General features: G+C 40.8%; 1 protein-coding gene across 1 annotated transcript in view; it reads right to left on the reverse strand.

The window, feature by feature from the left end:
* TTC23L (tetratricopeptide repeat domain 23 like) overlaps positions 1-16,772 on the reverse strand; it is a 58,969-nt gene that overhangs the window by 20,640 nt on the left and 21,557 nt on the right. The window contains 3 exon segments of the mRNA XM_049769040.1: positions 2,698-2,823; positions 5,093-5,249; positions 15,589-15,712. Coding sequence (XP_049624997.1) covers positions 2,698-2,823; positions 5,093-5,249; positions 15,589-15,712 — 407 coding nt within the window.

Below are 16,772 nucleotides of genomic sequence, written 5' to 3' on the forward strand. Positions count from 1 at the left end.
AATTTTATAAGAAATTCCACAATAGTTGAAATCTATTTTAAGATGATTATTTAACTCTAAACTCCTTTGAAAGATTAGAATTAACAAAAGAGCATTCTTGCAGGTAATCTAATTCTTTACAAAAGTGTGTTCAATCAGACTACTACTTCCTTTGACTGTAAGGACACAAAGTATAGACTGAAAGTGCCTCTCAAGAATTTGTTGGGATGGGTGGGGGGCCAAGCAGTGGCGCAAGCGGTAAGACGTCTGCCTTGTGCGCGCTAGCCTAGGACGGACCATGGTTTGATCCCCTGGCGTCTCATATGGTCCCCCAAGCCAGGAGCAATTTCTGAGCGCATAGCCAGGAGTAACCCCTGAGTGTCACCCTTGTGTGGCTCATAAAAAAAGAAAGAAAGAAAGAAAGAAAGAAAGAAAGGAAAGAAGAAGAAAGAAAGAAAGAAAGAAAGAAAGAAGAAAGAAAGAAAGAAAGAAAGAAAGAAAGAAAGAAAGAAAGAAAGAAAGAAAGAAAGAAAGAAAGGAAAGAAAGAAAGAAAGAAAGAGAAATAAAAGAGAGAGAGAGAGAAAGAAAGAAAGAAAGAAAGAAAGAAAACAACCAAAAACACAAACAAACAAACAAACAAACAAACAAAAGAATTTGTTGGGAGATGTTAGCCTAAACTATCTTGCCTTCTTTTCCTACCTCTAAAGTGGTCTGAGACACTTGCCCTTATTAGATTTTATCTGAAATAGTAAGAAATAGATTTGTATGACTCCAATTACAATGCTAGTTCTACCACCTTGCAGTCCTGTTATTTTGATGTACTTAAATCTTAGTCTTAATTTTCTCATCTTAAATAAAATTACCCATTTCACGGGCTTCTGGAAAAGTATAAAGAAAATTAGTTAAGGCACCTACAATTGGTATATAGGATGAACTTATACTTAGTAAATATTTTTTCTGTAAACATACCTTTACTTAGAAAAAATACATTCACAAAATAGGTGTCACTAAATAATTTGGACTGAACAAAACTAGGCACTAGTGTGTGTTCTGAAATGGCAAGAAGTCTCTTACTTAAGACACAAAAACTTGAGCCACTGTCAGATGTGAGAACTGTAAGCATTCACTAGAGTCTAATTCATGGTTTGGTGGACCCAAGTCCATGGTGTGATTTAGCTCCAGAGCAGCGTTTCTCAGTCTTTTTCTCTCTTTGGCCACCTTCTGACGTGTTTCCTTCCTGTAGCCTTCTCTTACTGGCTGGCTCCTAGGTCTCATGCTGCATACACACCCATTTATGTAGATGTTCCTTCCTTAAAATATCGTGGATGTCCACAGGGGGGCACAAGGCCCTCAGTTAAGAAGTGCTCTTTTAGGGGTTGAAGCAATAGCGCAGTGGTAGGGCATTGCATGCACCTTGCATGTGGCCAATATGGGATGAATTGGGTTCATTCCTCAACATCCCATATGGTCCCCCAAGCCTACCAGGAGCGATTTCTGAGTGCAGAGCCAGGAGTAACCCCTGAGCACCGCTGGTGTGGCCCAATGCCCTACATATCCCCCACAAATGCACCTTTTGACAGTAGAGTAGGGTCCTGCCCCAAAACACTCCTGATTTCTGGTCTCGTGGTATGACAAGAAGCAGGCATCAACCATCCTCTACTGTGCTATCTACTCCCAGCTTGGACGCAGATGGTTTTCAAAGATATAAAGATATCTGATGGGGCCGGCGAGGTGGCACTAGAGGCAAGGTGTTCTGCCTTGCAAGCGCTAGCCAAGGAAAGGACCACGGTTCGATCCCCCCGGCGTCCCATATGGTCCCCCCAAGCCAGGGGCAATTTCTGAGTCGAGCAGCAGAAGTAACCCCTGAGCATCTAACGGGTGTGGCCTGAAATACCAAAAAAAAAAAAAAGATATCTGAACAAGTCTAGGAAGCAGTATTACACCCCCCGCACCCCCCCATTAGTAATCTGATAAAGCCTACCTTTCACATCTGAATATGCTCATACTTGGAGGCTCTTAAACTCAACGCAAAATAGTAAAATCTTGTTCTGACTGGAACAAGCTCCCTGAACTTCCATCTTGAACCCACACAGAAGAAAACTTCCCTGTAAAATAATCCTGTACACATCTTTGAGGCCTCCCCAAGTTAGTCATTAGAGCTTCTTTCCTCGCCTTTTAAGAAGTCACAATGGACAAAAGTGGCAATTACCTTTAAAAAAATAATTCTTGAATGGATTTGAGAGGCAGTGTAAGGAAACAGTCTCTGCTTGGGAATTCAATCATGGATTCCACCCTAACATGATGGTTTCATCTGTTATTCCAGTGCCCGTGCTCTCAGAAGAAACTCAGAGGAAACAGTTGTACTCAGAGGGCCATAGTCTAGAAATCCCATCTCACTGTTTATGTTTGATGAATACAAGACTTTTGTAATATTATTTAGGGGACTTGGGTATGAAGTGGGATTGTTGTTATTGTTTGTTTTGTTTTGCTCTAAACATTTTTGTCCCCTGATACAAAGTAGTCATACAATCCTATGCCTCATTTATAAAAACTTGAGCTTCTCCAAGTTTTTTCCTTTTTTTTTTTTTTTGGTTCTTGGGATCACACTCAGGGGTGCTCAGGGTTAGTTCTAGGCACAGTGGGGGATCACTTAGTGTTGGGGATTGAAACCCAGGGTGTGTTCGAGTACTCCTTGGCTCTCTAATCATAGGTCTTACCTGCCCAATGCAATAATGAGATCATTTTCTGAGACTCGAAATTCACAGCTGCTTCTTTGGTAGAATTCTCGCAGCTCCTTCATGTGTCTCTCCGCCTTCTGTAGGTGAACATAAGCCTCTCGGCCAGTGAAGCTGTCAAGGAAAACTCAGCCCCCCCAAACTCCAAACCCCAGGATGGCAATGGATAAACTAATGAAAAGACTACTTGAGGAAACAAAGGTACTTGAAAATACCTTTTCCCTCTGTTCTCTCTCTCCACATCAGGATGCTATCAGAGAAGGGAGAAATGTTTGGAAAAGGAACAGACCTTGGATTCCTTGGGCAGTGCCTGAGCCCAGGGGAAGGGTGGTGGTGGTGGTGAGCCTTCAGAAGATGTGAATAGAAACTATAACTTACACTAGATTTTCTCTAGAGGTATTTTGTGTGACTACAGTTACTCATGTTTTCCCAGGTTGGTTTCTACGAATGGTAGAAAAGAGGAACTGAATAAGCTGAAAGGGACTTTCTAGGCCCTCTAGCAATACCAGGCATAAAACCCCCTTTATTTCCAAATATCCTGCTATTTCCCACAATGTTAATAATACAAAAATGGATATCAGAGAAAGGCCACATATAAGATGTTTTTCCAGCTGAGCAGTAGGACCAAAAACGTAGCAAGGTAAGAGCAGACACCGGGCCACAAGGTTTTTCCCAGAGTGTTCCTGAATGCTCACAACCCCCTATTGCATGTCTGGGTCGAGATGGTACCACAGGGCTATACCAGATTACAGGCCTTTTGTAGAAAAGCACATAGACAGCCTCCTTCTGAAGTCACTCTAGTGAGTGACTACTTCTATTTTGCTTGGCCTCCAGCTTCATAGGCTATATTCACAGCAGACTTTCAGGAACATAAAATGATAAGAGTCCATTAAATCTGAAGTTTTTTTTTCTTTTTCGGTTTTGATGCTCAGGGGTTACTCCTGGCTAAGCACCCAGAAATCGCCCCTGGCTTGGGGGGACCAAATGGGACGCCGGGTCCTTTCTTGGCGAGCTCTTGCAAGGCAGGTACCTTAACTCTAGCGCCACCTTGCCAGCCCCAAGTCAGAAGTTTGATACTACAAAAAAGTTTTGTGGGAGCTTTAAAAATCACAGTGAATAGATATTCACCAGATATACTTGTTCAAAATCTCTGGGGTAAGACAGCAGTAAGTCTCTTTCTGTCTTTTCCTATATCCCTCTTTAACACTCTTTTAGATTGAAGTACACTTTGTGCACACTGCTTGCACCTTGCTCTGTGCTCATGTATCTCTCCTGGCAATGCTCAGAGCACCATATGTGATGCCAAAGATAAAATCTGATTGGCCACAAGCAGGTAAGTAAGTACCCTACCCATTGTACTATCTCTCCAGCCCTCCTGCCTTTTTCTGTCTTTGATTTTTGGGTCACACCCAGTAGTGCTCAGGGTCAACTTCTGGCTCTGCAAGAGACCTCCCCACTGTACTATGTCTCAGGCCCTTCTGCCTCTTTACTTTTTGAGAGTCTCTGCTGGCATTCTTCAGTACAGCTCTACATGGCTTGATGGTTCAAAGCTTGGGTTAGTGGAGCCAGAGCGATAGCACTGTGAGTAGGGCACTTGCCTTGCACATGGACCACCTGGGTTTGATCCCTGGCATCCCATATGGTCCTCTAAGCTTACCAGTAGTAATTTCTGAGTGCAGAGCCAGGAGTAACCATGAGTACTATTGGGTATGGCCCAACCCCCCCCCAAAAAAAAAAAACCCTCAGTCTCGTGATGCAGTATATGCTGGCCCAATGATGCTGGGAGACATGAAGAATATACCCAGCTGTACTCAAGGGGGCCATACACTGCTGGAGATGAAATTCAGGGCCTCACATGCTAGGCATGAGCTCTACCACTAATACCATCTCTTTGGCTCCAGTGGTAATTCTTCCAGTACTCCCAAAGGGTTTCCAATGTAGAACTTAATTTGAGATAGTGCTTTAAATTCCAATCCATACCCTCACTGCTTAATTGACTTTCTTGGGTATTCAGTGAAGGTCATAGCAAAATAAGAGACATTTCAAATATAAGGTGAAGTATCCCCAGGGATCTCCCAAGAAAAAAATCAAGGTGATTTTTTATATGAAAATTTAGTGTTTTAGATGAAAATCAGACACCGTGGTGGCGGGATTGGTCCGGAACCACTGTATGTCTGAAACCTAACTATGAAGACTTTTTAAATCACAATTATTTCAATAAAATTAATAAATAAAATCAGAGGTTGTGAAGAGGCTGGGTGCAGAAATGGATCTCCAGCACCTTCCCTGGTTCCACCCTGCCCCCTCCTATGAAAGGGGACCCCTTGGGCCTATGTCTGAGGCCCTCTCATTGAACCTCTTTAGGAAAGCAGGATATTGATTCAGTAAGAGCCAGGAGACTCCCAGCGTATAGTGGATCATAACTAGAGTTTCCAGGATTTCCTTTTTCTCCTTGTCTGACGTGATGCTTCCCTTCCAGGTCAGCAATATACTCTTGGCAGACTCTGCATGTTTCTTGGCCTGAGAGGGGAGTCCTGGGGAGATTAGAGGGAGGGTGGCAAGAAATAAAACACTTGAAAGAGTAGACTTCAGTCAAAGACATTCCAGGGAAGGGAAGGAAGTCGGCCCTGTGGTCCACAGACTGGAAGGTCTATAGTCTTTGTTTCCAAAACTGGCTGTGCATCAGGATTATCTGGAATGCTTGCAGTGAATATAGATTCCTGGTCCCTGTCCCAGACCTACTGACTTGGAATCTCTAGAGGACTGGAGTCTATCTCCATTCTTAGGAATGGAGGCATCTCTATTTTAAATTAATTCCACAAGTGCTTCAGTGGCATCGTCCCAGCTCTTGCCTGTGGAACTTTGTTTGGAAGTCACTGACAGAGACAGACGTGGGAGCTGTGTGACCTGATTCCACCACTAACACCACGCGAACTTCCAACCCCCAAAGCTTCTCGATCTGCCACATGTAGAATGACAATAATTCTTGACAATATGTGGAGACAGTCCAAAACAAAATATGTTATGCCACAGAGACCTACGCTTTGAGTTTTCTGGAAAAGGAATCTATAAATATAAAAGCTTTATAAATACAATCATTTCCATCTGGGGAACTTTTCAATCCCAGATGAAGCTGGCAATGCTAATTGGTCACACACACACACACACACACACACACACACACACACACACACACACACAATCTAGTTTTTAAATGCAAGGAAGCCCCCTAAGATGAAGAGAAATAAATGCCAAACCCCAGTTAGATGGAAATCAAAGCTTGTTTCTCTTGTCCTCTAACCCAAGGCTGGCATTCCTAAGTATACCCTGGAACTTCTGATAATTGGCCCATTTAACAGTGGTAGACTTGAAAATATCTTATAGAACTATTTCCCCAGTGCAGTTAATGTCTAGCATTCTTTGATAGGCAAGAACAGCAACAGAGAAAATACTGGTAGTAGAGAAATTGTTGTTCTATTGCTATCCTGATCTGAGCAGGATTATAGTCATAGTGTTCCTCTTTCTTATTGCAGTACCTCTGGCCCTGCCAAAAGACACATAGGACCCAGATTCTTACAATGCCCCTAATATGTAACTGTCTGGAGCCTGGTGTCACAGCAAAAGTAGTCACTCTTAACTGGGCCTTCCCTTTGGTGCCTGCAGCTCTCATGTGTTCTAGATATGCAAAACATTCAAGTCATTTGTGACATGACTAGAACAAGTCTACAGAGTCTCAGTCTCAGGAGTATATCTAAACATGCCTGTTACCCAGGTTTCATATGATGAAAAAAGTGTGGTAAAAAGAGGGTTGTGTCCAAAGTTACCAGACAATAGTGACCCTTCAATCGCACCACACACCATAAACACACTTCTCTTATTTCTTTTGCATATTATTGGACCTTATTTCCCATAGGATGGCTCCTAAGCTCTGAGGGGAGAAGCAAGAAGGCACCACATACAAAAGCCAACTCTTCTATGAATGTAGGGTGTGTGACGTGTGAGGAACACACTGAGGAACACAGAGGGAGTGAGTTTCTTATACAGGAAGTAGATCCATTATCTGCTGGAAGAATCAAACAAATTTAAACAGATGAAGAAGATTGAGAAAATGTTTGTGTTTAGGAGTCAACCTGAGGTCATCAAGACAGTAAATGTTCATGTGTTCACACTGGTAGGGTCAGGTTGAGAGACCATAGGAAGACTCTGAGGAGACAGATTTAACAGTAGGGGAGGTTCAACGGTAAAGCCACAGGAATATGAAATAGGTTCAAAGTTTTCTGGCCAAAATGAGAAGTTAGATAAAATCTTTTAGGTGTCAGTATTTTTTTGGTGGCGGGAGTTTGTGGGGTCACAACCGGTAGTACTCAAGGATCACTCCTGGCTCTATGCTCAGAAATTGCTCCTGGCAGGCTCGGGGGATCATATGGGATGCCAGGATTTGAACCACTGTCCTTCTGCATACAAGACAAACACCTGCCTTCATGCTATCTCTCCGGCCCCAGGTGTCAGTCTTTTAAGATCTTGAGGAAGTTAGTGGCAACAGAAAGCAAGGGTATTGAATTAGTAAAGTCTTTAAAAATTTAAAACTTTGGGGCCAGAGAGATAGGTTCTACACTCAAGAATTACTCCTGGGTGGTGCTTGGGGGACTATACAGATTTCCAGGGATCAAACCAGATCAGTTGCATGCAAGGCAAGCATCCTATAGCTATTATTTCTATTTCTCTGGCCCTAAATATAACTACTTTTTTTTTGGTTTTATGGGCCACACCCAGTGGTGTTCAGGGATTATTCCTGGCTCTGCACTCAGAAATCACTCCTGGCAGGCTTGGGGCACCATTTGAGATGCTGGGAGTCGAACCACTGTCAGACCTAGGTCGGCCATGTGCAAGGCAAATGCCCTACTGCTGTGCTATCTCTTCGGCCCCTAGAACTACTTTTATATTTTAAAAAATATAACCTTTGTTGTGTATGTAAATATTTTGGGGGATTACTATGTTGCTCACCCTAATCTGATTAGGTGATTGTGCCCTACCCTAGGGTGTGACCTGGCATTCTGCCCCCACCCTAGGGTAGGACCTGATTCTGCTTCCACCATTGGTTGGTATCTGATCCCACCATTGGGTGGGACCTGACTCTGGACTATAAGAGCAAGGGTCTGTGGAAGGCGAGAGCTTTTTGCTGGCTGGAACTGAATCTGAGTCTTTGGACTTCAGTTTTGTCCATCCGAATAAAGCAAATATTTCCACGAGCCTGATTGTCTGCGAGCTGTTTACCCGCCGTTTCACCTCAGAACCGTGGGCTAGACAGGGTGGCAGACGCGTGCTCCGAGCTGGAAGAAAAGGGCCTCATTCTCCATCCCTCCATCAGTCAACCTCTTCAGGGGCTGACCTGCTACAAACCTTGTGATGAAATTTTTTGAATTTCCTATATGAAAGAAATTTGATTCATAAAGGGATCATGAATGTTAGTAATACTTTGGAATATATTCACCTGATTTTTTTCAATAATGCCTCTTTTTTTTATACAAAAAAAAAAGCCACTCTTTACATGGATATATGTCTAAGATTTCTTTTCTCTATCCATGGAGGATGCTCAGGTTGGTGATCTCTCCCATTTCCAGGGCAACCTTCCCTATTCCAACATCTACTTTAAGACCAAGTCATTTTTCATCCCAGGCCCTTCCAAGCCAAGTATCTCAGCCTTCCCTCTAAGCAAGTAATGTAGACAATGCAGACGTGAAAACATTGCAACAAGACTTTGCTGGAAAATGAGATTCAAAATCTACAAGGAGATATAAACTGGAGAAGAGGTCTTTCTTTCCTACTAATCAATAGATCATTTTTCTGCAGTTGAATACACCATAGATGTCTTCGTTCTGATGCGGACAGAAAGATTCTGATCACAACTTATACAAGCTTTGTTTTTAAAAGAGGGAGGTTGCCACTCCCACAGTTACTTTGAAGAACTGAGAAGTTTTAGGGATCAAATTTGTACATGTAAGGTAAATGCTCAACCACTTAAATTCTCTCCCTCATCCAAATACCCAGTCGTGGAGATCTCTGACATCATCAATGTTCAAGACGCTAGTTATTAAGAGAACAGTCTTGAGGCAGAATTCCCAGCTTTAGATATGGCTTAATCACTTATTATCCACATGGCCTTGAATATGGACTATTGAACAAGTTCTGTAAATCATCTGTGCTGCCATTCTTTCACCTACAAAATTCTAATGAAAAACACCTTCTACCTTGGAGGGCTGTTTGCAAGGATTAATTTGATGAAGGCATGAAAAGGGATTAAACTGTGCCTGGCACAGAAGAATAAAACAAGTTTGAATAAGTATTAGTTATTAATCATCACCTTATAATCATATAATCAAGGTCCATTATTCTTAAATAATTTATTACATGTGTCTTGATTGTGGAGGCTTTTAAACAGACCTTACAGGATTTCTACAAAAGGTTGCCTTTTCAAATGCAAACTCACTTCAGAGGTGTTTTGGCCTTCCTGTAGATCACCTGGATTTTACCATTTTCTGCTGTTTCTAATATCAGGTTTTTTGTTTTGCCTTTTACCAACTGGAGAAATGGGCAGTGTTCCTAACTTAAGCTTCTTTTCCTGTCTTTTGCAACACTTACAATAGAGCACAGAATACCTGGCAGGCTTCCAGTAACAACAAGCCTTAGGATTTATTGCTTCATTAATAATAAGCAAAATGTTAGGAAATGGTTTGTCCATGGTACTGCTTTCTCCTTCTCGAATACTTGCAATAGTTCCACCTCCTGGTGACAACCACTCTGGGGTCATAGGCTTGTCCTTTCCCAGCCATTGGAGCACAGGGCTCATTAGGGCTTAGCCACTGAGTCATCTTGGCACATTTACTTGATTTGAATATAGGCCTTTTGGAAATTGGGGTGAAATATGTCTGGATGAGGTTGATAAATGGTACATTTAAGGGAGGTGCTGTTGAAGATTGCTCTTCAATCCAAGTAGGATTTGTAGGGGGAAAGATGGCAATTTTTCTTAGTATAAAAGGCACAGGCCAAAATATGGAAGTAGGAAAGTATGTACATTTGGAAAGCTCTAAGCAGCCCTGTTTAGCTACAGTTAACATGGGAAAGGAAGATGCATTGGGCAGACCAGGGTGGGTTTGGAATACTGGATCAAGAATTTGTGATTTATTTGGTAGGCAAGGAGGAGTGCTGGAGATTTTTCAATCAGGAGGATAAATAAATCAGAGGTTTCTTTTGGAAAGATTAATTCAGCAATGATAGCTCAAATGGAGCTTAGTCATCTAGGTGTGAAACGAGGCTAGTGACAGGGGGAATGTGTGAGAAACAAAGGATTTAAGAGTCTGAAGGACAGATTGATTTATCTTTCAAACCAGAAATCCTACTTCTATACTTCTCTCCTACAGACACGCATATAAAATACCATGTGGCTAAGATTAATCTTTGCAGTGTTGTTTATGAGAGTAAAAGACTAAAAACATTTAAATGTGCTCACTAGAGAAATGGCATACACAGTGGGATCTCAGCAGCTTTAAAATAGGAAAGAAAGCCTAGATGCTGCTTGGGAAAGAGCTCATCTGTAGGCCAAAAGGAATGTACAGAACAGAACTGTGCTTTTATTCTGCTTCTGGTGTGAGAAGGAAGGCAAAAGAATTGAGAATTCTAGCTTATACTTACATAAAGAAACAAAGGGGAGGTAAAGAATGTGACTTAGTGGCAGAGCACTTTCTTTTCATGTGTGAGCTCCTGGGTTCATAGTTCCCAAAGGACTTCCAGGATCAACCTTTGAGCACAAAGCTATGGGAGCAGTCCCTGAACACAACACACTGTGTCCTAAAACTCCAAAAAATAAGTAAATAAAATAAGACTTAATTATGTAAAACAAACTAACAGGGGTTGAGACATGAATTTTGAATTGCAATGAAATAATCCACTAGCACATTCTTCTAGGTACTACGAATTTGGGACCAGAATTTGAGAGAGCAAAACTATTGTCATGGGTGGGAGGGACTATTTGAGACCAGAAGTGGGAAAGCAATGGAAAATAATAATCAATGAGAAAAAAAATAAGAAAAGGACATAATGAAAATGACAGAATTTAGGAGAATAATGAAAGAAAAACAAAGACCCTAGGAAAAATTAATTAGTGAGGAACATGTTAATATCTTGGTGAACCTGGTTAGTGTAGTGCCTGGGGAGCCTGGAGATGACTATGTAGTTCAGAATATCCACTGATGCTGTGAGATGGTCACCCAGAAGCTCAAACTGAATTTTATATAAATTTTGGGGACCCTGGGAGATCAGTTTCTAACTCCAGGCAGGGCTGTCGACTGGACTCAACCAATACAGTAAAAGGAAGAAGGCCAAATATTTGGGGAGCTAGAGGCAACACAGAAGTCACAGCTGCTATTAGGCACCCAGGCAGACCTTAGCAGTGAGACCAAAGAAACTAGAGGTTTTAAAGACAGAACAGGCTGGAGCAGATAGGGTAGGTAGGGCATTTATTTGCTTTGGATCCGGCTGACTTGGGTTTGATCCCCAGCACTTAATATGGTCCCCCAAGGTAAGAGCACCATAACCAAGCATGTGTGGGACTCCCCTATCATCACAATAAATCACCAACAGAGGGGAAAAAGGGAAAAAAGGAAAAAAATAAACCAAATCCATAGCCTTGGTGTGTTTTATATTGGCCTATGCCTGTATGTAACTCACCTTCCAGAGGAGGTTTAAGTTCTTGAAGGTAAAATAAGAGCTTTTAGCTTCTATTTTCCCCAAATGCTTTTCATGACATTACACATATGCAAGTTACTCACCAAATACCCACAGGAAAACTGCTTATTGAGAGGAACCAGCTTTTTGGCCACATCCCCAGGCTCCAATTCTGGGAAACTCAGAGGGAAGTGAGGCAAGCAGGTCTGATGGCTATAAAACACGCACATGTGTAGCGAGGCATGAACACACTCAGAAACACATCCCGCCCACACAGAAGGCCGGCTCATAAATTCTTTCCATTTCAAAGCAACTGAAGATTAATGACAACAGAACTAAGTGGAGCTCAGCAAGCACTTCAATCTCTTGAAGATTTAAGTTTTCAAAGTTTTAATTGTTTCATTCCATGATCTATAGGCAAGCTAAGTGAACATCTTTACAGACCTGAAAGGTGAAACACCAGGATGTTCATGAGGAAGAACAAGATCATCCTTTACTCTGGTGAAACACAAGTTTTGGTTGCAGACACAAGGTCTCGCAAGATCAAGCCCTGTTCTACACTGTGGGCACTTTGTCTAATAAAAAATTATTACATTACATTATGTTACATTACAACTAGATAATAGAAAATCTTCCTTTAGAGAGGAAAACTTGTTTTCCTTCCCACCTTTCAACAGGAATGTGCTTCTTCATTTAGGTAAAGACTGTATAAGGGGAAAACGATGTGCTCCCACCATTGATTGTAACATGAATTCCCCACTTACCTTTACTTTATATAAATAGATTATTCCAATCTAATTAGAAAAGTAAAAATCAAAATTTGTCATAATTCATGGAAGCCTGATTTCAGAAAAGGAGGACCAAAAACTAGAGCAATATTACAGCAGATAGTGCATTGCCTTGCACGTGGCTAAATTGGGTTTGATCCCAGGCACTACAAACAGTCCTGCAAGGTGCCAGGAGTGATTCCTAAACTCAGAGCCAAGAGTATGCCCTCAGTATTACTAAGAATGGCTGAAAAAAAATAAATAAAAAGAGAAGGGGCAACCTCTGTCCATAAACCCACTGTAGTAATTGGGAATGGGTAGTGGAAGTGAAACCAGCAAGGAAATAAATGAACCAGTACCAGCCAAGACCAAGGGAGAAGTCAGGGCTACAAAAATAAGTGCTTCACAAAGCTCAACAGCAAAAGCCCAACAACAACATGTCACATTCTCACACATACATATACACATACACATATACACACTTCTGCCTTACATGAATACTCTTATTGGAAGATAATGAGATAATAAACTACCTAGTCTTCACTTGTACTTTTCCAACTAATCCAATTCATCCTTCATCTTCCCAAGCCACAACATAATTCTATTAGGCCACTGTTCTCACTCAAAGCCTTTTAAGAACTCCCAAACAACTCTGATACCTGGACCACAATTAACTTTCTGTTCTGTCACCAGGCTTGACCTGTCTGTACCAAGCTATCAAATATTCAGTCTTATCTCTTGTGTTCAAAGAGAATTTTAGGTAAAGGAATTTCATATAGAATGCTCATCTCTTGCTTCTCACTCCTCAGATCAATGTACATGGAGGGACAAATTCTATTCTTGGCCACTGTCCTTAGAATCTACTTGACAAACTTGAATTTATACTTCAAAAATAAGACAAATGCCATCTCTTCTCTCTGTATATCATAATCTCTCTTCTTGCTTCTCCAATAACAGAACAACTGGTATAGCTCTCCTGTGTCTCCCAGAATTTTGCTTATGCTTCTCTTATGATGCCTTTGTCAAGACCCCTATAAGGTTTCAGAAAACCTAGTAGTTTAATGGCACTAGGCTTATCAAAGGAGCTCTCTCCCTATTAAGTGGCACACCACTAGGTTCGACTTATCACCTAGGAAAAAGTTTGAGGACATTATTCACAGAGTTTCCAAGTGAGGGAAGATGTAGCCCCACTAGGGGAAGGTTTTGTTTTGCCTGAACCCTTCCTGGTGCCAGTTACATCTCAGATGGGAGATTTTATCAATATTGAGACCTTCTCCTTAGCGATGTCAGCTATTTTTTTTTATCACATATGGCAGTGGTTAGGGGTTTCTCCTGGCTCTAAACCCAGAGATTACTCCTGGCAGGCTTGAGAAATCATATGGGATACCAGGGATCCAATCCAATTGACCACATGCAAGGCAAATGCCCTACCTGCTATACCAGTGCCAGTCCCTGCCAAGTCAACTTTGTCCCAAAACACAATAGTTACATTCTTAAAAGCAGAAAAGAACTTTATTGTGGCCCCACTTTCATTCACAGTATCTGTCTAAAATATCAACCTCTCATATCAAGGCACAAAAGCAGCCAATGAATCTAAATAATATTTAAAATACAAATTCTGTCTGGGAGATGATGCAAAAGCACAGCAGCTGCATATGGGAGCTCCAGGTTCAGAATATAACATAGAATTGTATCATAATTCCCATATGATAAGTGCAAAAACATGAATCCAAGGACCCTAATGAAGATTTCAGTGACTCAAGTGCCTGACTTTCAAGTGTGGATCATGAAATCGATCCTCAAATTATCACTCAGGTTACTAATTGATTACAATTTTGACTGTGTTGTCTGTGATCTCAGCATTGTAAGCGATTTCTGGCCATGGTTGGTCAGGTGTGTGTGTGCAAATGACTAAAGGGTTAAAGATGTATGGCAAACACAATCATCAGGAATGTGACTCCTGGTAAGTACACGTTAGTATTCTAGCACCCACCTTCACCTCTCAGAAAGCACTAGAGTCAGAATATTCACAAACGCCATAACTAGATAAGTGTTACCCCCTGCTTAGTGACAACAAAGTGCATATAGTCAACATAACAATGTCAACAGAGTAAGGTTAAGTGGGGAAAACCCACTTACCAGTCCTCTATAAGTCTGTCTCCATCGTCATTCTCTATAGACTCTTCCTGTCTCACAGTCTGTACTGGGAAGTTTCCTAGCTCTCCTCTGTAACCCTGCCCCTGACCATCTTGTCCAGACACAAAAGTCAGCCTCACTTCTAAGGCTTCAGTCTCTTGAAAAAGAAAGACCAGTCAATCATTTAGTGATCCAAATGCAAAAATATCCAAATCCAGTGACTTTTTTTTCATACTTTTGCTATGAAAAACTGAACCAAGAAATAAGAGTGTATTATTTATATGACTGCATTTAAGCAGTGCTAAAGCTGGGGGGGGTAATAAAATAAATGTTTTTAAATCTGCTTAATAATTTTTTATGAAAGTGAAAAAAATAATCCAAGGAACCCTAATGAGGAACACATGGTCTGAAGTTAATAAAAATCGTAAAATTATTTTTAACTTTTTCAAAAGCTTCTATTTCTGATATCTAGGCTCATATGTCCCAGATATACTCGTTCCCTCTTTCTGTAGTCCTCATATATCTTAAGTTATCAAATTTTAACCAGTATAGCAAGTAAGTAAGGACTTATCCTAAATCTCAGGTCCAAAAGATACTTAAAAATACCTAGACTTGTGCATCAAATCTTACCTAGCAGTAAGATCTGTTGTAACATAATGTGTGTCCATATTATGCTAGGTCCAATAAAATCTAGTTCTGGCTATGTTTCTATTGCAGATAGACTATGTAACCCAAGAAACATGAGTACAGGACCATGAATGCCCAGTTATACTATTTGCACTCAATATGCAGGAGGAGATAAGGCCATGGTTTCAGAAAGTTTGGAGCTGGCTAGGTTCTTGTTCTACAAATGTTTCTTTGGCTCAGTCTGGCAACAAATGTTTATAAAGCTTCAGCTACAAATATCTGTCCTCATAGGACTTACATTTGGGTCCCAATTTTAGGAAAAGATTCCTGGCTGATGCTTCTGTACTAGACTACCTACACAAACTTCCATTTCTCCAGAGAGGGCTTCCCTTGCCCTCATCTAGTCCTGTAGGCACTTCAGTTGTGTCCTTAGAATTAAAGTTGTTTTACTAATCTGCCTCATACTGAGTATCCTTACCTGCATGTCCTCCCTTTTGCTTGAAACCTTTGATACTATCTTTTGTCCACTGTACTTCAGTCTCCTTATCTGTAAAGTACAAACTACTACTATAGACTATAGTATCTCCCTCTAAGTGATATTATAAATACTAAACAAGAGTACCTCTCAGTGTCAGGTAACCATAAGCCAGTCTGGCCACTGCCTGTGCACATTTCCAGTGTTCTTCCCCAAAAATAATCCGTGAAAGGATGACACAGCGAATCAGCTCCCTATTTGCTTGAATGTTCTGCAGAGAGCAAACAAGGCAAGAGGTTTCTTGAAATGAAGACACCTTGTTCACAATCTTACTACTGAAATTTAGGATGGAATTAATTTATCTGTCTTCTTTCCATCTTGCATCCAATACTTCAAGTCTTGTAAACTAGACCTTTTTCTTACATTATAAAATAAACATCTTCCCAATTTTGACCCCTCTGGTAATGGGCTTATGTCATCTTGGTCCTTTACCTAAATGATAATAGTCTCTCCTAAATGCTTGTACTCTGTACTCCTACACAGACTACTTCATTTTGTGGTGGTTGTGGGGGGTGGTGCCAGTATCACATGTCCAGGGCTTCTTATATACGAGGTACATGTTCTAAACATGTAGGAACCTTACTCAGTCTACTTTTTACATATAGCAGTGAATTTCTTTTTAACCTTTTATTGTGACTCTTCAGCAGTTTACAAAACGATCATGGAGAATGCCTCACTTGGCTTCACTGAGGAAGTACTCATGTTCCATCTCGTTTTATATCTATGCTTCCCAACTACCAAGCCTATAACTTTATGTAAACAAATAAAGGATATAAAATCATTTTATAAGAATCTCTGAAAGATAGGAATTAGAAATAGATCCACAAAACCATGACTCACAAAAATATTGACAATTACTTCTTAATATCAAATTGCTAGTCTATGACTCTATTGCCTTGCAAATCTAAACTTTGACTTTATGGTCTGTCTACACATTGAGACCAGTTTCCTGAATTTCTTTACACTCACTGGTTCCACTTATGTTTCTAATTCATTTTAGGCAAGCTGTTGGTTGAAACTGGGGTATTTGGACTATAGTATTTCCACAGACTTAACTGTTGTTAACTACATCCTTATGATGTCCTTCACATGTTTTTCTTCATGGCATATATCACATTTCCCTCCTTTGTACATTCTGAATTTATACCATAGTTGGACCTAGAAATTTGGTTTACTTTAGTGTCAGCATTTTTTAAGCTAAACTATGTCATAGGGTCTCAAATGTTAATCTATCAAAAGTAGTTAATACCTCTTACCTTTTGCTGATATTA

The sequence above is a fragment of the Suncus etruscus genome, chromosome 2 (assembly GCF_024139225.1).
Source record: "Suncus etruscus isolate mSunEtr1 chromosome 2, mSunEtr1.pri.cur, whole genome shotgun sequence".
Taxonomy (NCBI): Eukaryota; Metazoa; Chordata; class Mammalia; order Eulipotyphla; family Soricidae; genus Suncus; species Suncus etruscus.